The 25,729-nt window shown below is 36.8% G+C and overlaps 1 protein-coding gene across 14 annotated transcripts in view; it reads right to left on the bottom strand.

The window, feature by feature from the left end:
* ralgapa2 (Ral GTPase activating protein catalytic subunit alpha 2) overlaps positions 1 to 25,729 on the bottom strand; it is a 560,288-nt gene that overhangs the window by 397,196 nt on the left and 137,363 nt on the right. For all 14 annotated transcript variants that reach the window (XR_011886861.1, XR_011886862.1, XR_011886864.1 and 11 more), the window contains exons 5-9: positions 25,333 to 25,376; positions 21,286 to 21,463; positions 16,173 to 16,288; positions 3,296 to 3,434; positions 817 to 1,016 (exon numbers count right to left, since the gene is read on the bottom strand). Coding sequence is in view for 10 of the 14 variants with exons in the window: in XM_072265566.1 (XP_072121667.1) it covers positions 817 to 1,016; positions 3,296 to 3,434; positions 16,173 to 16,288; positions 21,286 to 21,463; positions 25,333 to 25,376 (677 nt within the window). In the remaining 4 variants the exon portion in view is untranslated. The remainder of the gene's footprint in view (positions 1 to 816; positions 1,017 to 3,295; positions 3,435 to 16,172; positions 16,289 to 21,285; positions 21,464 to 25,332; positions 25,377 to 25,729) is intronic.

Raw genomic sequence — 25,729 nt, 5'->3', positions numbered from 1 at the left:
GTTCATACTGTAACTGGCAGGGCCCAGGGCATTTGTAAGGTTTTTTCTATACATAAATTATATCCTGTAAAGAGGCCAGAACTAGAACCAACCAGAGAATAATGAAGAATATTTTGACAGAAGGTAGTCACAGTCCATCTTTGCCATCTGTCAAAGTTTCAAAGTCCTTCAGAACTCATCCAACTTATGAAAGTACACAATTTTTTATTAAATAATTTCTTTATAAAGTTGGGTCACTTGAAAAAAACACTTAAAACATTTAATTAAAACACTACAGTAAACAGAAATTTAAAATGTCTCTTTCCTCATTATTTCCTTTTATTCAAACCTATAAATCTTCCCTTAAATGTGGACTCTGCACAGACTATCGACAGGTACAAGATTCATAAGTACAAATGTTAGGAAATTTTAGCAAGCTTGCACTTGGATTCCTCAGGAGAGTAAAGTCTGGGAATAGAGCAAAGTAACACGTTTGCAAGCAAGAACCCTTCAGCAAGTTTGGGACTTTGCATTCAGGTGTGCATCAAAGTCCTGAACTTTCTGGCTTGAAAAAAATAAATGCCAGAGGTTCTATACAGAAAGAAAACATAGGAATAGATCACGAGGTTGGGAATGGTAAGTATTCTGAGCCATTTTACATGACCAACCCCTGGGTTTTCATTGGGCAGGTATGAAATCAATTGTTGCTTAGTGGATGCAATACAAAGTGAGTTCAACTAGCAATTGTAAAAAACATAGGAACAGAATTTTAGGTCTTATACATTGCTACATATTATAATAATTCTGAAAGCAAACTCAATTTTTTAAAAACCATACCTGGATAATTTTAGGTAGCATTTCTCCACCATTCTTAGTGTTCTGACTGGTAGCTGTGTATTTCTTTTCCAGGAAAAAGGTCACAAGCCACTTAATAAATGCCACTCGAGCTGCTAAGTATTGGTCCTGTGTGCTGTAAACGCTTTCATTGTTTCGTGTTACATTAATGTACAGTGGCTTTGGCCTCATTTGAGGAATTTCTGGTGAGAATAAATAAGAGTTTCATGTTTTTGAACCCACTTCAACTTTATCTACTTTTGACTTAACCAAAAACAAATCCAAATGTGCCTAACTTCCAACACATGAATTGCAAAATGACTTTTGGAAATGAAAATAAATATGTTGTGGTAAACTAGAACAAAATAATTTCAATATTTCATAATTATATCCATATTAATTTGATGTATCAAAATAAACCCTTGTGGATTTTTATTTTAAGTTACTTGATCTTGGTTGAGGGTGATTATATCAAACTTCATGCCCATTTAAGAAACAGAAATTGTTACCAAATAACTAGCTTCGATGTTAACTTGGCTGGTGGAACAATATTTTGTAAGTCCACATGCACCTTAACTTTACAGCACAGGGCTTTTGGTCAAGACAGATTCCCCATGTGGAAGTCAGCTTGATTGGCAGTAGTTTGCAAGAAGACGGGGAACCGCAGCAGCAGGAACAACAACAGTGGATATATATTTATAAGTGTAATATTCCAGGGGCTTTATAGAAGCACTGCTAAAGAAAATCTGATACTGAGCCACACAAATTGATATTAGGCTAGATGACCAAAAACTTACTGGACATCACAAAGGAGGAAAGAGAGGGAAAGATAATAGACAGAAAGAAACAAGATTTCAAAGCTTAGGGACACGGCAGCTAAAGGCATTGATACCAACACTGATCCATTTAAATAAGGGAACAACGCAAGCCAGATGGAAGCTGAGTCTTATGGATTCATGGGTGGTGAGGATTAAGAGGCGAGTTGGAGTGATTTGAAGCAAAAAAAAAACAAACTGCTGAAGGAACTCAGCAGGTTAGGCAGTATCTATAGAGTGAAATACACATTTCACATTTGGTTGAAACTTCATCTGGACTGAGTAAGTGAAGAGAAGATAGCCAGAATAGAGGTGAGGGTCTGTGGACTCTACAGATGCAGCTTGGCCCACTGAGTTCATCCAGCACTTTGTTTTTGTTCCAGAATCCAGGATCTGGCATCTCTGATGTCTTTGAAGTTGATGTGAAAATGAATAAACTCCTTCCCTCACAGATTGACAAGAGATTTACTATCGTGACCTTCCAAAATATAAGGAGCAAAGTAAACAGTGCAAAGGAGTTTTACTGGAACAATCCATGATAGTTACTAAGAAAGAATGAATGTAACATTCTATTCTCCAGAAAAAAAAGACTCTCGGATTGCCAAAAAGAGATCTTAAAAATTATGCAAGGGTTTGATTAGGTGTTCATCTTTGGACTCAAGAACTAAGGGTCATGAATACAACATGATCATTCATAAATCACTTAAGAAGTTGGAGAAGATTTTCATTGCTCAAATGGTGAAAATGGCAAATTTGCTCACATATATACTAGTTGAGGCAAACTGTAAAAACTGAGCTTAGATGAGCACAACGGCAAATAGTCTACAATATGCTGAAAAGGTTAGAGTCAGAAGAGTGGAGAATAAACACTCGTGTAGGCCAGCTGAGCCACCTGTCCTTTCTGTGCTGTAAAGTCAGTTTATTTTTAAAATTTAGTGTTCACTTAACAAGGAACAAAGCTGTTTTGGTGGCTGACTTTCCATAAAGCAGAACATTCATGCTAACCCGCAGTAATATAAAAATGCCAGCTCATTCTACGCTTAAGTATTTAGCCAACCTACTTTACATCAAGCAAAGTTGACAAAGAATCAAGCTGTTACTATAGACACATTTTCAGATAGGCCACTCAAAATAGAAATCCAACATCACTATAACTTCTGATTACTATAAGTCAAATATCAACAACCAAAAAAAGAGAAAAAAAATGAGGTTTCTAATGCCAGAATCCACAAGGTTGGATCACAGATAAGAACTATAACTACAGTACAGTGTGACCTTCAGAGAAAGAATGCAGTGTTTAGTGCATTACAGTATTTATGCAGTTAGTTGTGAGAGAATATTGCATTAGTAATGCAGATTTGCTGTTAAGTATCAGCATAGTGAGAGATTTGAACAGTTGATAGCATCATGCATATTATATTATCGATTGGAGACTTGGCCTAGCATTAAGATGGTTAAAATGACCTAATGGGCTGCTCGGTTATCTCTACCACCTTCTCAAACCGCAATTTACAATGGACGATAAACAATAGCCTGGCCAGCAATCCTCAGATTTGTGATCAGCACTTCTTTGTGCACACTTTCAGGATAACATGTGAGAAGGCAAAAGCAGAAACAGTTCTGGTTCTAGCATTAATTGATGGCTCCTAATATACTGTTTTACTCACCAAGTACAGGATTGTAAAGATTAGTAAATTTTGTGAAGGATGGGAACAAGTGGGAAAGGTAGAACTTCTTAAATAAGGCAAAAAGGAATTTGAAACCACTTTCTTGTTTTTCTTTATTCTTCCATTCCAAGCTTGCAGCCTTCAAATTAGGAAAAAATAAACACTGGTTAACATAATGAAAGCAACTATTTCCCAAAATAGCAATAGCATGCAAAATGCTTCACAAAAGCAGTACACATATACATACACATAAAATATTTTTTAAATCAATGAGAAAATCATAACTATAAATGTTCAAGGTCTTTGCTGCTTACCAATAACCCCTTTCCCTAGAATGTTGAATTAATATGTGTGAAAAATTAAAGCATTTCATATTAGCCAAAACAATGACACCTTGTTAATTGATTATCTATTTAAATTATGTTTTAACTAACAACTAATTTTGTCAAGGCTATGCACACACCTAAGAACATACACAAATCTTGGATATTACAAAGTTATAACATTCCGACAGTACAGCTGAATTTTAAAATGTGCATTTGAGTAAATTCTCTTGACTTTCCTCTCAATGAATATATACAGACAGTGGCCACTATATTAGGTACACGTGTACACCTGCTCATTAATGCAAATATCTAATCAGCCGGCAACTCAATGCATAAAAGCATGCAGACATGTTTGAGATGTTCAGTTGTTGTTCAGGCCAGACATCAGAATGGGGAATAAATGTTATCTAAGCGACTTTGACTGTGGAATGATTGTTGGTGCCAGACAGGGTGGTTTGAATATCTCAGAAACTGCTGATCTCCGGGGATTTTTACACAAAAAACATCTCTAGAGTTTATGGCAAATGATGTGAAAGATAAAAAAAAAAACATCCAGTGAGCAGTAGCTCAGTGGGTGAAAACATCTTGTTAATGAGAGGTGAGAGGAGAATGGTCAGGCTGATTCAAGCTGACAGAGAGGCAACAGCAATTCAAATAAGCACGTGTTATGTGTTACAGCATCTCTGAACTCCCATGACATTGAACCTGGAAATGGATGGGCTACACCAGCAGAAAACCAGATAAGATCCCTTCCTGTACCTAATAAAGTAGCCAATGAGTACATAGAGAGCCGCTTTTCATTCCGTCAATGTATTAAGCAGCAGCAGTTGAACTTGAGGCTATTCAAAGTCAGACAAAGGTGCAAGATAAACTTGCAATCAGCACATCAAGATAGAGTTCCCCTTTTTGTGTCAGGAAAGAGTTATTTTTCCAGCTGTCAGAAAAAGTAGAAAACTGGTTATCTATCTTACTTGTTATGTATGCCTTTGTCTATTATTATGTTGTTACATAATAATAAAAAGAATGGATGTTAAAGGCTTTGCATTGGAATAGTATGAAATATTTTGAATAATACATTGGAATTTAAAGACATTACAAGCTTGTTACATTCTCAGGATAGAAAAGAAAAATGGATATAACAAAATCACAATTGTTCCAGGTTTTACTTGGCATTCATGATATCTCGAGATTGGGAAGAGGAATGTTAAGTTTTGCTCTGTCATTCATCATCAATAGCAGCTGATGTATCATTGTAGTACTATAAGATAAAATAAAAGATCCTTACTTCTTCATTAAAAGTGTTTATTAGAATAAATTCAAGGGCTCATATCCAGACAGCTCTATCACTAACTTGCCATGGAATCCAACTTCACTTCTGAAGTGCAACCTCAATTGCAACACACAGTAGGTAATAGAACAATGACCAAATCTTCTGTTTTGGTGATGATGTCAACGGGACAAACATTGGGCACGATGCTAATCATCTCCTTTGCCTTGTTAACACTGAAGAAGAGGTTATTTGCCTGGCATCAGACCTCAAGCTCTACCACCTCTTCTCTGTAGGCCATCTCATCGTTGCCGGTGATGAGCCATTAGCAGATTTGACAATGCGATTACTCGGGTGTTTGGTCATGCAGTTATGTGTGAGCAGAGTGAACAGCAATAGGTTCAGCACACAGTCCTGGTGGGCACCTATGTTAAGAATGATGAGGAGGGAGGAGCGGTTGTGCAACCTGAATATTTGAGGTCTGTTGGTTAGGAAGTCCAACACCCAGTGGCACAGTGATATATTTAAACCTAGGAATAGGAGTTTTTTTCCCACCAAGGTTTGTGGGACAATAGTGTTGAATGCTGAAAAGAAATCCAGAGACAGCTTTCTGATATAAGTGCCATTGTTTTCTAGGTGTGTCAGAGCCAGGTGCATTACAGACGCTGTGGCATCTGTCGTAGGGTGGTCCAGTGTGGCATGAATTGAGTTTTCTTATATGTGCCATTATCAGCCATTCAAAGCACTTCATGATGATTGGCGTCATTGCTAAAGGGTGGTAGCTGCTTAGGTCTGAAACTGTAGCATTATTTGGTACAGGGTGATGGTGGCTGATTTGAAGAATGTGTAGACAGCAGCCTGAATGAGTGAAGTGTTGCTGAAGATGTCCATCAACACATAAGCGAACTCATGTGCACACTCTCCGAGTACAATGTCTGGGATATTGTCTGACCCAGCAACCTTATGGGGGTTGACTCTCTGCAGAGTCCTTCTCATGTCTGCTGCTGTTACAGACAGTGGCTGCTCATCTGGGAGGGGATTAACTTTTGTGACCAGCATTGTGTTGCATGCTGCGAAGCGTGCATAACAGATGTTTAGGATTCCAGGGAGGGAGGCAACACTCATACAGGTAACGCTATTTTCTTTGTGTAGTCTGTATCTTCTCAGTTTGTGGTGGCCGCCTTGAACATCTGTCAGAGATAGTCCATTCAAAACAGTGCTCAAGCACAGAGACTGGCTCAGTGATGGTCCTTTTGATCGGTTTCTCCATTTTCAGCAGCGGTCGGTATGCTGGGATTAACATTATGGCGATGTGGTTGGAGAGGCTAAGATGAGGGCATAGGATACTCGTAAGTCCCATGTCTGTTTGTGTAAATATGGTCCAGTTTGTTTGTTTCCCTCGTGACCAAGGTGACATATTGATGGAATATGAATAAAACATCCTGCAGGTTTCGACTGAGGTATCCTGCAATTATTAAAAACTGTCTGGATGCTTGTTTTGTAGACAAAACTGTAAAGCCCTCCAAATTGTACAGGGCTTCAGAGAGAGCAAATCAAGAGTATCATGTCCAATTTTGATCTCCAGTCTCAAGAACATGTAGTACCATACAAAAGCTTCAACAAGATATGCATATCTAGGCTGCATAAATGGGTGGCAGGGTCAAGATATGTCTCTACCAAAGGAGGTGTAAGGCGCTCTTTCTCTCTGCTAGTCTGCAGGACACTCTTAGATATGTTGTAGAACCTGCTTAGCCCTGCCCACCCCGATCAGAGCCACGTGAAACTACGGAAGCAGATGGTGGATGGTCGTATGTGCAACTGGTCTTCATCACAAGCCCTAGTTATGTGACCACTGACGCCAGGCAATTTATGAAGAGTACTGACAATGGCTGAGGTCACCCTCTTGCAAAATACACTGTCCAGAAGAAGGCAATGGCAAACCACTTCTGCAGAGAAATTTCCTAAGAACAATCATGGTCATGGTGACCATGATCGCCTATGTCATACGACACAGCACAAAATGATGTTGAGCAGGGTGCTTAATACTTCTGCAGAGTACTGTCATAATTCGATGTATTGCACTGAACTGCTGCCATAAAATATAAAATTTCATGACATATGTGAGTGATGATAAACCTGATTCAGATATGGGTTTCTATTGTGGACTGAGAGTGGGAAGGGGGCAGGGAAAGAGGGAGGGGAAAGGAGAAGAGTGGGAGCAGGGGCCATCAGATAGACATTCTGTAAGGATCAATAAACTAATTGTTTGGAATCAAATGACCTTGCCTGGTGTCTCATGTCTGGGTGTGTCCGCACCTGTGCAATCCCACATCCCCACTCCTAGTACTCCTTCACTGCCACCTGTAACTACACTCCTCCTGCAGCACTCCACCCTCACCATTCCCAACATCCTTTGCTCCTGCCAGATTTACAAATTCATTTGCTGCTCCACATTGACAAATACAGTACTGTGCAAAAATCTAAGACACCTGGCTATGTATATGTGCCTAATACTTTTGCACAGTACTGTACATGCTTTGGAGACACTACAACACATGATTTCACTAGATTAATTCCTCGGATGGTAAGGCCAAATCTCAGTAAGCGGAAAGAGATACGACCAATAGGGTGAACACCAATTCTGAGGGTCCAGAAAGACTGGATGTATTCAAATGAATGTCAGGTCTAGATGCAATGCATCCTACTTTGCTATTTGAACTGGGTGGAGGTTCTAGAAGGTTTATTCCATATTCTTCCCATTGACTATAGTTGCAGAGGTAGTGCCAGGGGACTGGAATATGGCAAATGCTCAGTACTGGGTGCAAGAATGTGTCTGACAACTTCATATCAAGGTGGAGACACAAAAGACTGCAGATGCTGAAATCTGGAGAAACTTACAAGATGCCGCAGAAACTCAGTGGGATAAGTAACATCAATGGAGGGAAATGAGTAGTTGACATTTCTGGTCAAGATCCTTCACTTATACACAAGATTTCAGCTAAAGGTTAAGTGTAAAAGAGGTGGTACCCTCCACAAATAGCAGAAATGAAGTCAAAAGCTTACTTTTTAATCAATATCTGGAACCTAGTTATGATCGGCAACTTTCTGTCTCTAAATGGAGAAAAAAATGTTTTCAGAAGGAAATTAGGGACACACTTGAAAAAGAATGATTTCCAATGTTGATTAACAGCAGAAAAATGCAACACAAAGGATACTGAAAGTCAGCTTTTACACTGGGTCAAATTATTATACAGGGTGACCACCCCTTATCAAAAATGCTTAGGCTGGGGGGGGGGGGGGAGGGCCATCACGTGATGACATGGGATTGAGACGTGTAAATCCAGCTCTCCCGTAAAAAATCAGCAAAGTACCGCTTGAACAAAGTAAAGTTAATAAATACTTTCCGAAAACTACTTATAAGCTTCTCAAGGCTATTTTACGATATGCCTCGTAAACCGCAACAGAAGAAATCTGTTGTTGCGAAGTCGCTGCGAGATGGGAAGTAAAAAGGGCTTACTGCAGCAATGGAGCCTCAGATTCAGGTTGGATTTCCTTCGGAGGAGACGCATTTTATCTCTGGCATAGAAGAACAGGGAGCAATGGTGGCGGGAGCGGTCCCTGGGAAGAAGATGCCGGAATTGCGCATGCGCAAAGAAGTTGGCATGCGAAATCGATACAACTCAAACTACAAGAACCGACGGCCACTACAAGTGAAAGTCACTCAGAGTCAGAATTGGATTCCGCAGAGAATACAGATGATGAAGAGGAGGAAGAACTGGAAGAGACTGGAAGTAAAGGATGCAATGCAGACATAAGAGAGGCTTTATTGCAAGTAACGGCTGAACTAAGAAAATTAAGAACAGAGCTTACAGACATGAAGATGTGCTATGATAAAGCTATGAAAAGACAGGACAAAATGGATAAGAAACTTCAAAAGTTGGAAAGAACAATGGAGCAAATTAACGACAGAGTGGAAAAAACAGAAAATGATATGCTTGTCTGGAAAACGGAAAGAAATCGACTGTTGGAGAAAGTGGACGCGTTGGAAAATTTTAGTGGATGAAATAATATTAAGATTGTTGGTCTTAAAGAAGGTATAGAGGGAGACAATCCAATAGAATTTTTTTCAAAGATAGATCCCGGAAACTTTGCAAATAAAAGAGGAAAACCAATCAATTGAAATTGAGTGGGCACATAGAGCTCTAAGGCCAAAACCACAGGATGACCAATATCCACGATCAATTTTAATAAAATTCTTAACATTTCAAGACAAAGAAAGGATTCTACAGGCGGCTGCCCAAGCTGCCAAGAATAGAAAGCGCCATTGATGATAGAAGGGAAGAAAATTTTTTTCTACCCTGACATAAGTTATGAGCTTTTGAAGAGAAGGAAGAAACTTAATCCAGTGAAAAAAGTTCTATGGGATCACAGTTATCAATTTATATTGCGTTATCCTGCAACCTTGAAGATTTTTTTGGCTGGCGGAGGAAAAAGATTTTTTGACAATTACCGGAAAGCGAAGGAGTTTGTGCAAGATTCTTTGAATATTCACCAGATACAAGAACAAACCCAGGGGAGCGAGATGGATTGACGATGAAGACTGGGTCAAGGAATAGACCTGCTGGATTTTTAAAGGCGGATGAATATATAAATATCTTATTAATTATATGAGGGAGGGGAAGAAAGGTTAAAATTTGAGGAATATTAGCTGGGAATAGTGATATTATAGCTGGGAATAGTGAATAGTGACACACACACACACACACACACACACACACACACACAATTTTTTGTTACGGGGAGCTGGAAGAAATACTGACCAATCGCTACGCTATTCATGTGTGCAAGCGTGGCAATAGCCACGACCTGCAAAATGGAGGGGGGTAGTGTTGTGTATCTTTTCATTCACAACATTAGTAGGGGGGTATTTTGTTATACATAGAAACATAGAAAATAGGTGCAGGAGTAGGCCAATCGGCCCTTCGAGCCTGCACCGCCATTTATTATGATCATGGCTGATCATCCAACTCAGAACCCTGCACCAGCCTTCCCTCCATACCCCCGATCCCCATAGCCACAATGGCCATATCTAACTCCCTCTTAAATATAGCCAATGAACTGGCATCAACTGTTTCCTGTGGCACAGAATTCCACAGATTCACCACTCTCTGTGTGAAGAAGTTTTTCTTAATCTCAGTCCTAAAAGGCTTCCCCCTTATCCTCAAACTGTGACCCCTCGCTCTGGACTTCCCCAACATCGGGAACAATCTTCCTGCATCTAGCCTGTCCAATCCCTTTAGAATTTTATACGTTTCAATCAGATCCCCCCCTCAATCTTCTAAATTCCAATGAGTACAAGCCTAGTTCATCCAGTCTTTCTTCATATGAAAGTCCTGCTATCCCAGGAATCAATCTGGTGAACCTTCTCTGTACTCCCTCTATGGCAAAGATGTCTTTCCTCAGATTAGGGGACCAAAACTGCACACAATACTCCAGGTGTGGTCTCACCAAGGCCTTGTACAACTGCAGTAGTACCTCCCTGCTCCTGTACTCGAATCCTCTTGCTATAAATGCCAGCATACCATTTGCCTTTTTCACCGCCTGCTGTACCTGCATGCCCACTTTCAATGACTGGTGTACAATGACGCCCAGGTCTCATTGCACCTCCTCTTTTCCTAATCGGCCACCATGCAGATAATAATCTGTTTTCCTATTTTTGCCACCAAAGTGGATAACTTCACATTTATCCACATTAAATTGCATCTGTCATGAATTTGCCCACTCACCTAACCTATCCAAGTCACCCTGCATCCTCTTAGCATCCTCCTCACAGCTAACACTGCCGCCCAGCTTCGTGTCAGCTTTCTCTTTTTGTTTCATATCTATCTTTTATTTCTTTCTTTTTGCCTGGATGATTGGGAGGGAAACACATAGCAACATGGTGAAGTTCAAAGAGATTCCCCAAGGAGCTATGAGAGTTGAGAAGCTAAGTAATGTTTTAGATTGGAGCAACTTTGTTAAGAATAATGACTAATTTATTGAATTTCTTGAGTTTTAATGTTAACGGGCTTAATGGACCAGTGAAAAGAAAAAGAATCTTAACACATATTAAGAAAATGAAGGTAGATTTAGCCTTCTTACAGGAAACGCATTTAAGAGAAACAGAACATCAGAAATTAAAGAGAGATTGGGTGGGTAGTGTTGTTGCAGCTTCATTTAATTCAAAAGCGAGGGGAGTAGCAATTTTGATCAATAAAACTTTACCAATTAGAATACAAAATGTAATAACCGATTCTGTGGGGAGATATGTGATTATACACTGTCAACTTTTTTCTGAATTATGGACTTCCATGAATATTTATGCACCAAATGAAAATGATGCAAAATTCATACAAGAAGCTTTTTTGAATTTGGCTGATGCACATGAAAAAATATTAACAGGAGGAGATTTTAATTTTTGCCTAGACCCAGTCTTAGATAGATCAACTAAGGCTGTCACAAAATCGAAGGTAGTAAAACTAACTTCATCATTGATGAAAGATATAAATTTGATTGATATATGGAGAAGAATTAATCCTAAAGAAAGAGACTATTTGTTCTATTCTAATAGACACAAAACTTATTCAAGGATAGATCTTTTCCTATTATCAATGCATATTCAACACAGAGGGAAAATAAAGAATATTGTCAGATCATTCTCCTCCATTAGTGACAATAATAATGACTGATAAGGAAGAAGTGGCTTATAGATGGAGATTTAATTCAACATTATTAAAACGTCAAGATTTTTGTGATTTTATGAAAAAGCAGATCCAATTTTTTTTGGATACAAACTCTCATTCAGTGGATGATAAATTTACACTATGGGATGCGATGAAAGCATATTTGAGGGGTCAGATAATAAGTTATACGTCTAAAATTAAGAAAGAATATATGGCAGAACTAGATCAATTGGAAAAAGAGATTAGAAAATTAGAAAAAGAATCTCAAAGACATATGACAGAAGAAAAATGAAGGCAACTTGTCAATAAGAAGTTACAATGTAATATGCTTCAGACATACAGAATGGAAAAAGCAATCATAAGAACTAAGCAAAGGTATTATGAGTTAGGTGAGAGAGCACATAAAATTCTTGCTTGGCAGTTGAAAACAGAACAAGCTTCCAAAACGATAAATGCAATTAGAACAAGTGCAAATAAAATTACTTATAAACCTTTAGAAATTAATGAAACCTTCAAAAGTTTCTATTCTGAATTATATCAATCAGAATCACAAAATGATGTTAATGAGATAGAAAGATTTTTATCACAAGTAACTCTTCCAAAATTGAATTCGGAAGAACAGAAGGGATTAGATATGCCTTTTACATTAAAAGAAGTTGAAGAAGCTTTAGGATCACTCCAAAGTAATAAATCTCCAGGAAAAGATGGTTTCCCACCTGAATTTTATAAAAAGTTTAAAGATTTATTATTTCCTCCCTTTATGGAGTTAATACGTCAAGCAGAAAAAATACATAAACTCCCAGAATCTTTTTCAACAGTGATTGTAATAGTATTGCCAAAAAAAGACAGGGATCCTTTAAAACCAGCATCATACAGGCCTATTTCTTTGTTGAACATGGATTATAAAATAATAGCAAAAATTTTATCGAATAGATTATCTAAATATTTAGCAAAATTAACACATATGGATCAAACAGGATTTAATAAAAATAGACAATTGGTAGATAATGTAACTCAGCTACTCAGTATAATTCATTTGGTACAAAAAAGGGAGGAGGTGAGTATAGTAGTAGCCTTGGATGCAGAAAAAGCATTTGATAGATTAGAATGGGATTTTTTATTAAAAGTATTAGAAAAATATGGGTTAGGAACATCTTTTATAAACTGGATTAAGACTTTAAGTACTAACCCTAATGCTAAAGTAGTGACAAATACTCAAATTTCAACACCATTCCAGTTAAAAAGGTCAACTAGACAAGGTTGTCCATTATCACCTGCTTCACTTGTACTGGCGATAGAGCTATTAGCAGAACTAATTAGAATTGATCCAGATATTATGAGTTTTAGAGTTAATCAGGAGGAATATAAAATGAATCTTTTTGCTGATGATGTTTTGATTTACTTAACAAACCCACAGCATTCGTTACATAAATTATCTTCTAGATTGGATGAATATGGGAAAGTATCAGGGTATAAAATAACTTGGGATAAAAGTGAAATTTTACCTCTTACTAAAGGAGACTATAGCCAATGTCAATTAGCAACCCAATTTAGATGGCCTGTAAATGGTATAAAGTATTTAGGTATAAGACTTGATAACGATGTAAAAAATTTATATAAATTTAATTATTTACCGCTATTGAAAAAAATTCAAGAAGATCTTGACAAATGGATGATACTACCAATAACATTAGTGGGTAGAGTCAATGTTGTAAAAATGAATATATTTCCTAGAATACAGTATTTGTTTCAAACATTACCAATACAATTGCCACAGAAATTTTTCAAGAGTTAAATAAATGTGTGAGAAAATTTCTTTGGAAAGGAAAGATGTCAAGAATATCATTGGAAAAATTGACGTGTAAATTTGAGTTAGGAGGGTTACAACTTCCAAACTTTAAGAATTATTATAAAGCAAATCAACTTAGATTTATTGCATCTTTCTTTGATCATCGAAAACCAACATGGATTAGAATAGAATTAGGTAAGATAGGAGAAAATAGACCTGAAGATTTTATATATAAATGGGAATCCAAATGGATACGGGAAAAGAAAGAATCTCCTATATTAAAACATTTGATTGATCTATGGAATAAGATAAATGTTGATAATGAAATAAAGAAATCTTTATTAGCAAGGAGACTTTTGTTCCAAAACAGACTTATTCCTTTTACAATGGATAATCAACTTTTATATAATTGGTACCAAAAAGGGATTAGATCTATAGGAGACTGTTATGAACGAGGTATATTGATGTAATTTGAACAACTAAAGAATAAATATAAAATATCAAATAACACTTTCTTTTGTTACCTTCAATTAAGGGCTTACTTAAAAGGCAAACTGGGTCAAACAATGTTTTTGCCAAAATCCAATGAAATTGAATTGAAATTTTAATTCAAAAAGGAAAAATTAAAAAATTTATTTGTATGTATAATTTGATTCAAAAACAGACAATTAAACAAGGAATCCACAAGTCAAAACAAAAATGGGAAACAGATCTGAATATTAATATTGAGGAAACAAATTGGTCAAGACTCTGTCTTGGCAGTATGACAAATACAATAAACATTCAACTTAGATTAGTACAATATAATTTTTTACACCAATTATATATTACACCACAAAAAATAAATAGATTAAATTCAAATTTATCTGATCAATGCTTTCGGTGTAATCAAGAAATTGGTACTTTCTTACATTCTACTTGGTCTTGTTCTAAAATTCAACCTTTCTGGATAAATTTAAGAGTCTTATTGGAACAAATTACTGGAACTCAACTTCCACATAACCCTGTATTATTTCTATTAGGTGATATTGAAGGGATAAAACCGAAACTTAAATTGAATAAATATCAGAAAGAATTCATAAAAATTGCATCGGCAGTGGCTAAGAAGGCTATAGCAGTTACTTGGAAATCTGATTTGTATTTAAGTATGAATTGTTGGAACAATGAAATGGCTAGTTCTATTCCACTCGAAAAAATTACTTACAATTTAAGAGATAAATATGAAACATTTTTGAATATTCGCCCATATTTACAAAAGATAGGATGGCATATTTAGTTGCTCCGATGATAAAGATCTTGGTCCCTTGGGGAAAGTAATAAATAAATATACTAAATTTATTTTGAATCCCATGGAGCATGTGGAAACCTTCCAATATCCAGGCAGTTCTTTTTTTTCCTTCTTTCTTTCTTTTATTTTTCAGGTAGGAGTATATATCGGGGGGAAGGGTTAAGGGGAGGGGGTAGGGTAGACATTATTTTTTCATGTATTCACTTTGAAAACTCAATAAAAATTACATTTAAAAAAATGCTTCGGCCCAGAAGTGTTTCAGATTTTTAAAGATTTTGGAATATATCATGAGATAGCTTGAGATCGCCATCATTTCTGTCTCTGAATTTGTATGCTACCACTAAGTAGTCTTTGTCTTACACGTATTCATCACACATATGGACTGATGTAGTCGTTCAGCATGTTAGATTTTCATCAGCGACAATCTTGGAAAACTCATCAATGAATTTATCATCACAAATCTTTAAAAAAGTTAATGCTGCATTTTTTCTAAAGTTTCTGCAACCAGCCTGCTGAATAATCACAATTTCCTTAAATTTTCAGTTTGTTGTGATAGATCTTTGCTTGTTTCATGATCAGCATATCAGCATACCATTAAGTGGCATTTGTTCACTCCGAGTGACAAACCCACTCTTTTAATTTTGATTAAGATGTTCATTTTTCGCTTTGTGCTGTGTTTTCTATTTTTTTTATTAACTTCTGCTTATTACATATGTAAGGTCACTTCTTAGAAATGTCTGTGGTGTGCAGATACCTATGCATTGCCTGGGTACCTTCCCAGCATCTTGAAGAATTTTCATTTGTGACGTTATGTCAATGGTAAAAATATTTCGGATTTCAGAGGTTTTTAAATTTTGGAATTTTGGATAAGGGCTACTCAACCCATCGTGCCATACTGATTCGCCTATTCTTTGAAAAGACCTAGATATAAAGTGAGATTTGGTCAAAGGGGTTATAGTCCAGGAATTCAGACATCCTATCGAAACCCACATGATTATGAGAGAGACTGTCAGAGTTGAAACTAGCTGGAGAATCTAAAAAACAGATGAAATGATCTCAGTTTAAGAGGTTCATAATTGCAGACTGATGATGAAAATCTTCTTCATTCAGTGGTTGGGAATCTTTTATTTCATTTCCCAACGGGTTGTGATGGTTAATTGTGGAGATAGCTCAAAGCTAAGATCAAAAGCTCCTTGAATTCTTAGGGGGAAAAAAATCGAGGAAACCTTAAATCCAGTGGGTAACAAAGGCACAAGGCAGGGTTTTGGCTGTAACCTTTTGAATGGTGAAGAAAATTTTGTGGATCCATAAGGGTCTCTGTTCAGTTCCTTATGTCCTTGAAACTCCTCCGCTCTTTTTCAAAATGATAGTACATTTCTAAAATCTTAGTACAAATTTTCATACAACAGCATTTACAACAGAAGAGCACTCCCTTTCAGTGACAAATGCGAAGCTTCACAAATGTTATTAAAACTTTTGATATACCTGAGTTACCATGTACTTCAAAAGGATTTGAAGCATATATGAAGTCTGATCCTCTGATATCTTTTCTCCCAAAACTGAAGGTAACAGCGGAGTAATATCTTCTGCAGCAATTTTTACTAAATTAAAAGTAATAATTATTAATGTTGTGGTAATGCAATTGTTCCAATTCATCAAAACTTCCAAATTAAAAACACATTTCTATGTCTATTTCTATAAACTACAGCACATAAATTAGAACCACAATCTTCTCATGTCTGCTTTTCAAAATCTTCACACTTATGCTCTCCAGAAGTGTCCCAGATACAACAAAAATATATAACTTTAGCAGTTATTTAACATTTATGCTAGGAATACATGTAAAAGACTTGCTTTATATACCATCTTGGACTAAAAGCATGTAATATTTGAATGCAAGCCAAATAATCTCCTCCTGCCATCTGTGTAATCGTCCACCTGAAAAAATTGTCATAGTAGGACCACAGAATCAGAAAATCTAGTTTCTTGTTCATCAGATCACTTTGTTCCACCTATTACAACCTGGCTTTGCTGCTTGCCATATGTGCAACATCATTTTATAGCTTTTCTCCGGTTAGTATTCACTTTTTAAGTTCACACAGTACACCTTTCAGCGTTCACTTCTGAATGTCTCAATGAGCTGGGAATGACCCCTTAGGGTGACAATAATAATAGAATGAGAAACATGAGGTTACAGATGGTGGTGGAATATAACTCAACTGGTGGTAACAGCCAGAAACACTTCACACAATGCAGGTGTCGCTAATAGTAAAATGAGACTCTCTTCTATGATTGTGGAATACAGAAGATGGATTATGGAATTCAATTTCCCTTATGTTGCTTCTCCTACTATTTGCTGTAGACCCATGTCAGCATAAACTACTCTTTGGGATTTGGCCAGCTTGATCAGATTTACTGCCATCAAGCTATTAATGATGGTAGACACTGAATCATTCCTACAGATTACATTCCATACTTTTACTATTTTGATGTTTTCCAAGTGTTGTTTAATAAGAGAGACAGCATTGATTCAGAGATCCCACGTGGTCTACAAACAATTTTGAGAATTCCTGGAGGCAAATCTGCCAACTGTTTCCCTGTGTGCTCCCACTTTTGGTGAACCACTATATTTTCTGCTATAGGATACGGCCATGAGTGGAGGCAGAGTACAGCAGGACATCAGCTGCACCTTCAAGTCAGGTTGTTATTCAACCAGCAAAATGAAGAAGCAAAGGAGTTTGAAAACATCGCTATACACTTGGCTCTATTTTAGGTTCCTCTCTTCCTTTTGATTTGAAACGCCTCAAACAGGTCTCTAACCCGATAGTTAAATATACCTTACGTATTTGGTTTCAATTCAGAAAATTTTTTGATCTTAACCAATTTGGGCTAGCGATTCCTATTTTAGGCAACATATTTTTTCCTCCCTCTTTCACAGATCGTGCTTTTCAAATTTGGAAGACTAAGGGTATTTCACGGTTTTTGGATTTATTTTTAGATGGTTCCCTTATGTCTTTTGAACAATTATCTAATAAATATAATTTATCAAGAATACATTTTTTTAGATATCTACAAGTTAGAAATTTCCTAAGTACTATACTTTCTTCTTTTCCAATGCTTCCTCCTACATATATTTTAGATACTATAATTAACCTTAATCCATGTCAGAAAGGTGCATCGGCTATGATTTATAATATTATTATGAAACTTAGGAAAGCTCCATTTGATAAGATTAGGGTAGATTGGGAACAGGAATTGGGTTCTATCATTTCCGTGGATGACTGGGGGCAGATTTTACATTTAGTCAATACTTCCGCTATCTGTGCTAAACATTCCCTAATTCAATTTAAAGTTGTTCATAGAGCACATATGTTCAAAGATAAATTAGCTTGTTTTTACTCTCATATTAATCCTTTTTGTGATAGATGTCTGGGGCAGATAGCCTCTTTAACTCATATGTTTTGGTCTTGTCCTACTCTGGAAACTTTTTGGAGAGACATTTTTAATATTATCTCACAGGTATTGAATATAGATATCTCTCCTCACCCAATTACTGCTATCTTTGGATTACTTAAAATTTCCAGTAATCTTTCTCCTTCAGCCCGTAGAATGATTGCATTTCTTACTTTAATGGCGAAAAGATGTATCTTACAACATTGGAAAGAGCTTAATGCTCCAACTACCTTTTTTTGGTTTTCTCAGACGATATTATGCTTGAATTTGGAGAAAATTAGAAGCAATCTCTATGATCCCTCACTTAAATTTGAACAGACCTGGAGATCTTTTATTCAATATTTTCATTTAATGTAATTTTTTTTCTTCTCTTTTTTGCCCCATATTTATATTCCCTTGTTTTTTTTTTACTGTTTTTAATGGAGGTCGGGTTTGAGGACGTGATTTTAAGTCCTTTAACTCTACCTGGTTCCAAGTTAGCCCATTGCTTTGCTTTGCTTTTAGTTTAGTTGCGCGGTGGGTTTTTTTTTTTGGTTTTTTTTCCTTTTCTCTATTGATATATATATAAATTAGTATACTATTATGTTACCTTATTATGTTATGTTTAAATTACATTGTTTGTATCATTTTTTATCTGTATTAATATCTCCTGTAATTTTATTATATTCTAACAGTGTATTAGTGCCTATATGGCTTACCTTTTTGTATACATTCAATAAAAAGATTTAAAAAGAAAGAAAGGAGTTTGAAAACATAAGGTGTACCTCATTTCTCAAAAGAAAAGCCATTCATTATGAGGATATGGCAAGATGGACAGACTGTTAGAAACTTAATCACATCAAAATTTGGCACCCAGATTGTTGCAAATGGTCTGTCCAAAATTATTGACATTCTAATGCAGCAATTTAGATATAATAAATAACTTGTTAAGCTGCTTCATAAAGAAGTTAAGATTAATCATGGTTTTGCAACCTTTATCTTGCCAGGGTTTATGGAAAAGTGGATTCTTGTACTCTGTAAAATCCACACTTCTGGTTTATATTTAACAGATCAATTTCATGTAACATCTGCACTAAAAATAACTGGTTACATTTCTCTACATATTGTTGCTCATCTCAATTATTTTCTTCTTTGTACACCAGTGTTATACATTTTTTCTCTATTTTCTTTGATCTCAGTGTTTTCCAGCAGTCTGTTTAAACTTTTCTTGATCCATTAATGCCAAGTCAGAGGGAAAGATTAACTTCACATATTACAATGAACAAAACTACCATTAGAAAAAGTGACTCAGGTAATAATGTCCTAGTCTCCAGGTTATCTGCAAGTTAAAGTTAAATGCTAACTTTAGATTTGATCATGAGTCTCTTGCATGAGAATATCGTGTGATCACTAAATACCCAATAATTTTAATACAAAGAAAACAGGATCTCCTTTCCATGCTTCTTCATTTTAGCAAAAAACAAACAAAAAAGAATTTAACAGCCAATCAGATTAAAAAAAACTGTTGGAAATAGTAAGCAGCACACACAAAATGCTGTAGGAACTCAGCAGGTCAGGTAGCTTCTATGGAAATGAATAAACAATTTTCATGACTGAAATGGAAGGGGTTATGTTTATAAAATAAGGCAAGTTCACTTTTAAGAAACCATTAAAATTGAGGCATTTTGTTTTTGGTGTTAGTTACATAGCAATACTGTCATTAAAGACCTTGATGACAGGAGTTGCTGGTTGCAACATTCAGTATGTCCATTAGTGACTTACTGCAGAACCACATCTTTTGGCTATTGGCTCAGACTTCATCAACATCCTTGTGTGCTTCCAGACATGGTAGCACTAATTGGTAGTACAATTAGGAGATGTGGCTCTTTGTTCCACAGTGTTGAGCTGAAACCTCCTAGTACCTCATGGACACCCACAAATGGGGAATGAATACTTTCTGAGCACTGGGAAGCAGACAAGGCTTAATTTTTGGGACTTAGCAGACATGAGCACGTGACTAGATAATACCACTATGTACAGTAAATCGCTGACTAAAGTGTTAAGGACTTAACAGTGTAATTGTGCAAAATGTATACTCACTAAAAATTGATTTAACCTCACATCACCAATCTAGCTATCACAGATCCACTTGATCAAGGCAGTATTGCCAAGTTACCAAATTCTGTCTTTATTTACCATCTTGAAGTGCAGTGACACAATTGTGGTGAATGGGGTAGGCTCAAACAAAGCATGCACAAGGTGCTGTTGGTTATCAGCATTAGCAGGACTACAATCTGTAATCTGATGGGTTATAAATAAAGCCAGCTTTAATGATTTTTTAACAGCATGTTACGTTATTTGGAATGTCTAAATATGAGGCATTAGCCTTATGCAAATAAAACAACAATAAGGTTGTTAACATATTATTGAAGCAATATTCGAAGCAATATTCTCCAACAGTGCACATTCTTCTAGCCAATGCCTTCTATTGTATCATTTGTTTGACAATGAGGAAAATGTTCCTAGTATATCAACCACAAAATACAGGAAATATCTAACAGCAAGCCAATTTCCACCTCATTTCTTTGGGCTCTTATAACCAAAATGATGCAACTATCAAAAAAATGCTGGTATGAAATAGCTCCTAAGTTAACAAATCTGGATTCGACAAGGGCAATTCTGATTAGAACTCCGTAAGACATAGGAGCAGAACTGGGCCACTTGGCCCATCGATTCTGCTCCATTATTCCATCGTGGCTGATTTATTATCCTTTCAACCCCATTTTCCTGCATTCCTCCTGTATAACTCACTATAACTTAACTCCAAACTATGGAGTAACTATTGCCAAAGAAATTCTCAGGTAAGTAACTACAAACTTAATCACTCTTGAAGCTGTAAGAGTAAGTGGGAGGCTGGATATTCAGAATTAACTCACTTTCCAATTCCTTAAAAAATTGCACTGAAATTAACCTGTGCAATCAAGCAGAAATTTGAGGTCACAAACTGCCAGTATGAATTCAGTGGGCACAGTAGTGGCCAACAGGGATAGAGGAAAATTAATCTTTGATTTATTCTCTCAATTTATGAATTGGATTTTCATTTGACTGCCACTTCTCTTTAATGAAAACTGCTTTATTCAGTCTAATTTGCATTTCTATTACTAACCATCAGATATATTGTAAGAAGGATTTATGAGCGTATCTAAAGTACATGGTCCAATTCGTGATGAAACAGCAGGAAAACCAGGAACTAGACAAGCAAATAAGGTCAGCTGCTCATCAGAAGAATTTTCTTGCAGTGCTTGAAGCCAAAGTAGGTAGAGACGGATTCCTTCACATCTTATCTGAAGAAGAGAGACAGAGAAAATAAAAATCACAAAATGTCAGCTAAATTTTCATCTAGATTTGGATGGTCAGGGTCAGAAGCAAATTAGTGTTTTTCCAAACAAGCTATCAAAAATTATTGACTTTTTTGTACTGAAATGCACCCAATCTTATAACGAATTAATACACATTGTTTTCACAAGGCAAGCAGAGTGTCACTGTCTTCAGAGATTGAGGGTATTCTTCCATTTAATGAAAAACACTCTTTTCCTTCAGTGCAATGGTTAATTGCATCAAGGTGCTGAATAAACATAATCCACATCTTTTACACTTTTTCTCTTCAACTTAATCAGCTGCCTCATTTATGAAAGGTGGGGGCATAATTATTTACCATCCTAAAGAAATGAAACAGACATATACTACTTCACTGAAAATTAAGTTAACTAGTAGTTTTGAGCAGTTGTACCTGTCACTCCACTGCCTGCAATATTTTCACATTTTAAAAACTTAGAAATTGAACAGAAAATCCCAATAAACGCAAACACAGCAGCAACAGATCAAGATCTTAGAAAGAGACCAGACAAAATTCACTTTTATGACCAGTCAGCAATGGTGTGTAAAAAGTTCATACATACTTCCCCAAAATGCTGATGCAATCTGCATAGCTATGCATTGTAAATGTTATCTCATGAATTGAGCCAGTGGAGATGGGTGGGCACATAGAATGGCTGCATAATATTTAATATTCCTCAAATTTAAAAATGTCACTTTTTACTTACCTTATTAACCTTTTGCCCACAGTTATTTTAAAAACCTTTACAGTGTCATCACTAGGAAGATCCCACATGGAGTAACTTAACATATCACCTAAACTTAATATATAATCGAAACAACGTATTTTCTTGTACTTCAAAATTATCAAGAATCTGAATGACTTAATTAAGTTTTGTTTTAATTAGATTTAATTACTACATTATATGGGACTTTAACAAAATGGCTCAAAACTAGCAGATGAAGTTAAACCCAATGAATGCAAGGTCTGCATTTTGAGAGTGCTAATGAAACTAGGAAATTACTCTATGAATGGTGAGGTCATAGAGGATATCAAGGGACCTCGAAGTACAATTGCATTGATCTTGAAGGTGGCAACACAAGTTGATAATGTAGTTAAGACGGTGTATGGGATTACTGGCCTTGAATACAGAAGTGGGAAGGAAGGATATGCTCCAACTTTTCAAAACATTGGTCAGACCTCAGCTAGAGTACTGTATGCAGCTCTATTCTCTCCACTGTTGGAAGGATGTGATAACACTGCAAGGGTGCAGAGGTGACTCACTAGGATGTTGCCTGGAATGGAACAGTTCATTTATGAAGGAGAGACTGATGAAACTAGATCCACTCTCCCTAGAGCAGAGGAGCACAAGAGATTAAGAGGGGATGGGGCTGCGATTTTTAAAACGATGAAACATAAGGGAGATGGCAAGAAACTTTTCCCCAAGTCAAAGGTAGCTAAAACTAGGCGATATAATTTAGGGCAGTGAGGGGGGAGGAGACGATAGGAGAAGAGATTCATAGGGGGATATGAGGACCTTCTTCACTCAGAGAGTGGCAAGTACATAAAAGGCACTGCCTGAGAGAGTTGTTGAAGCTGGATTACTGAAAGCATTTAAGTGTCTAGAAGAACATTTGAGTCACCTTACAATGCACCAGATACTGGGAGGCATGATGCCCACAAGTCAGCACAGATGGGTTGAGCCAAATGACATGTTTCACTGCTAAAAAATTTTTTGAGAGCTTTGAGAAGTTGGTCATGGCTAGAATCAACTCCTGCTTAAGCAGGGGCCTGGGCTCACTGCAATTTGTCTATCACCGCAATAGATCTACAGCAGATGAAATCTCACTGGCTCTTCACTCGGCCTTGTATCACCTGGACAAAAGCAATACCTACTCCAGGCTGCCGTTTATTGATTACAGCTCACTGTTCAACATAATCGTACCCTCAGTTATAATTAACAAGCTCCAAAACGTGAGCCTCTGTACCTCCCTATGCAACTGGAATTCTCGACTTCCTCACCGGGAGACCACAACCTGTGCAGATCAGAAATAACATCTCCTCCTCACTGACAATCAACACTGGCGTACCTTAAGGATATGTGCTGAGCCTACTGTTCTACTCTCTCTAAACCCATGACTACAGCTCAAATGCAGTCTATAAGGTTGCTGCAACACTAATATAGTTGGCAGAATTTCAGTGTGACAAGGAGGCAAATAGGAACGAGATACTGTAGATTAGCTGGTTGAGTGGTGTCATAACAACTTGCATCAACGGCAGTAAGACTGTGGAGCTGATGTGGACTTCAGGAAGAGGACGCCGACGGAACACATACCAGTGCTCATTGAGGGACCAGCAATGGAAAGGGTGAGCAGTTTCAAGTTCTTGTGTGTCCAGATCTCTGAAGATCTATCCTGGGCCCAACATATTGATACAATTACAAAGAAAGCACAACAATGGCTTTAATTCATTAGGAGTTTGAGGAGATTTGGTATGTCATCAAGAACACTCATAAATTCTACAGATGTACTGTGGAGAGCATTCTAACTGGTTAAATCACTGTCAGGTATGGAAGGGCCACTGCACGGGATTGGAAAAAGCTGAAGAAATTTGTGAACTTAGCCAGCTCCATCATGGGCACTTGCCTCCCCAGCACTGATGACTCTTCCCAAAGATGATAACTCAAAAAAGCAGCATCCATCATTAAGAACCCCCTTGACCCAGGATATGCTTTCTTCTCATTGCTGCCATCAAGGAGGTGGTACAGGAGCCTGAAGACGCACATTCAAAGTTTCAGGAACAGCTACTTCCCCTCTGCCATCAGATTTTTGAAAGTACAGCAAACCTATGAAGACTACCTCACTTTTTTTCACCTTTTTACACTATTTTTAAACTTTATATATAATATATATACTTACTGTAATTTACTGAATTTATTAAGTATGCAATGTACTGCTGCCGCAAAACAACAAATTTCACTACATATGCCAGTGATATTAAATCTGATTCTGATTCTGAAATATTTTAGTTAACGCCGCAGAAATCTCTCCCTTGCTTCCCATAGTAATCTGAGGTATATCTTGTCCAGCCTTGGGGACTTATCTATCCTAATGGTTTTCAGGAACTTAACCTCAATATGCTCCAGCATATTAGCCTCTTCTATACTGACCTTTCATTCATCAATGACCCTCTTCAGATGAGCACTGCAGCCAAGTATTCATTAAGGACCTCTTAACGCCTTCTCCAACTCGAAGCATGTTTCACCCTTTATCCCTGAGTAGTCCCCACATTCTTCACATACATCTAAAATGCCTTGGGGTTTTCCTTAATCCCACAGGCCAAGGCCTTCTCATGTCCCCCTTAGCTCTCCTAATTCCATTGTTAAACCTTTCCTGGCTACCTTATCATTTTCAAGAGCGATGGATGATTTTTGTGTCCTAAACCTTAAGTATGCTTCCTTCATCCCCTTGATTAGATGTTCCACATTTCTCTCATAAACCATGACACTGTTATCCTGCCATCCTTTCCCTGTCTCAATGAATAGCATATTAAACACAGATATCATCCACAATGAAGTTGGCACTTTGTCTTGTGACTATCTATTTCAGTTAAGGACAGAGCTTTTCTGGAGGAAAACTCAAGATAGAGACATTTAAATGAATTATTCTCACAAACCTCTGAACTATTGTTGTAAAATAAGCCAAAGAATTGGATGTTCAACCTAGAGTTTGTACCTACTGACAGTATCAAATAAGAGCCAAAAAAAAGCACAAAATAAGGAAGGTTATAAATATAGAAGGAAACAGTCTCTTTAAACGTAATAAATTGTTTTTTTACCTTAGTAGAATTTCCAGTGTGCAGAAGTTTCTTCAAAATTGAGCCTATTTTGTTGCAAAATGGAAGTTAAACATTGCAATTATAAATAATACATGCAGCAATTGACATTTTTAGCATAGTAAAGACAAAATATCTAAATTAATTCTAAATATCTCCACCACCTGTTACAGATAAAAATACTTAAATAAATAATAAGAAAATTTAAAAACTTGATTAAATCTTAAATCTTAAATTGGCATGTAAAACTAACAACATATAACAACTAATGAACATATAAAAATCCAAAGCAACACATGCAAAATGCTGGAGAAACTCAGCAGGCCGGGCAGCATCTTAGGAATGGAATAAACAGATGACATTTTGGGCCAAGACCCTTCTTCAGCACCTGCAGGTGGAT

Source organism: Mobula birostris, chromosome 8 (assembly GCF_030028105.1).
Source record: "Mobula birostris isolate sMobBir1 chromosome 8, sMobBir1.hap1, whole genome shotgun sequence".
Taxonomy (NCBI): domain Eukaryota; kingdom Metazoa; phylum Chordata; class Chondrichthyes; order Myliobatiformes; family Myliobatidae; genus Mobula; species Mobula birostris.
Note: the sequence above shows the minus strand (reverse complement) of the source record. Positions and strands in the feature narration are given on the sequence as shown.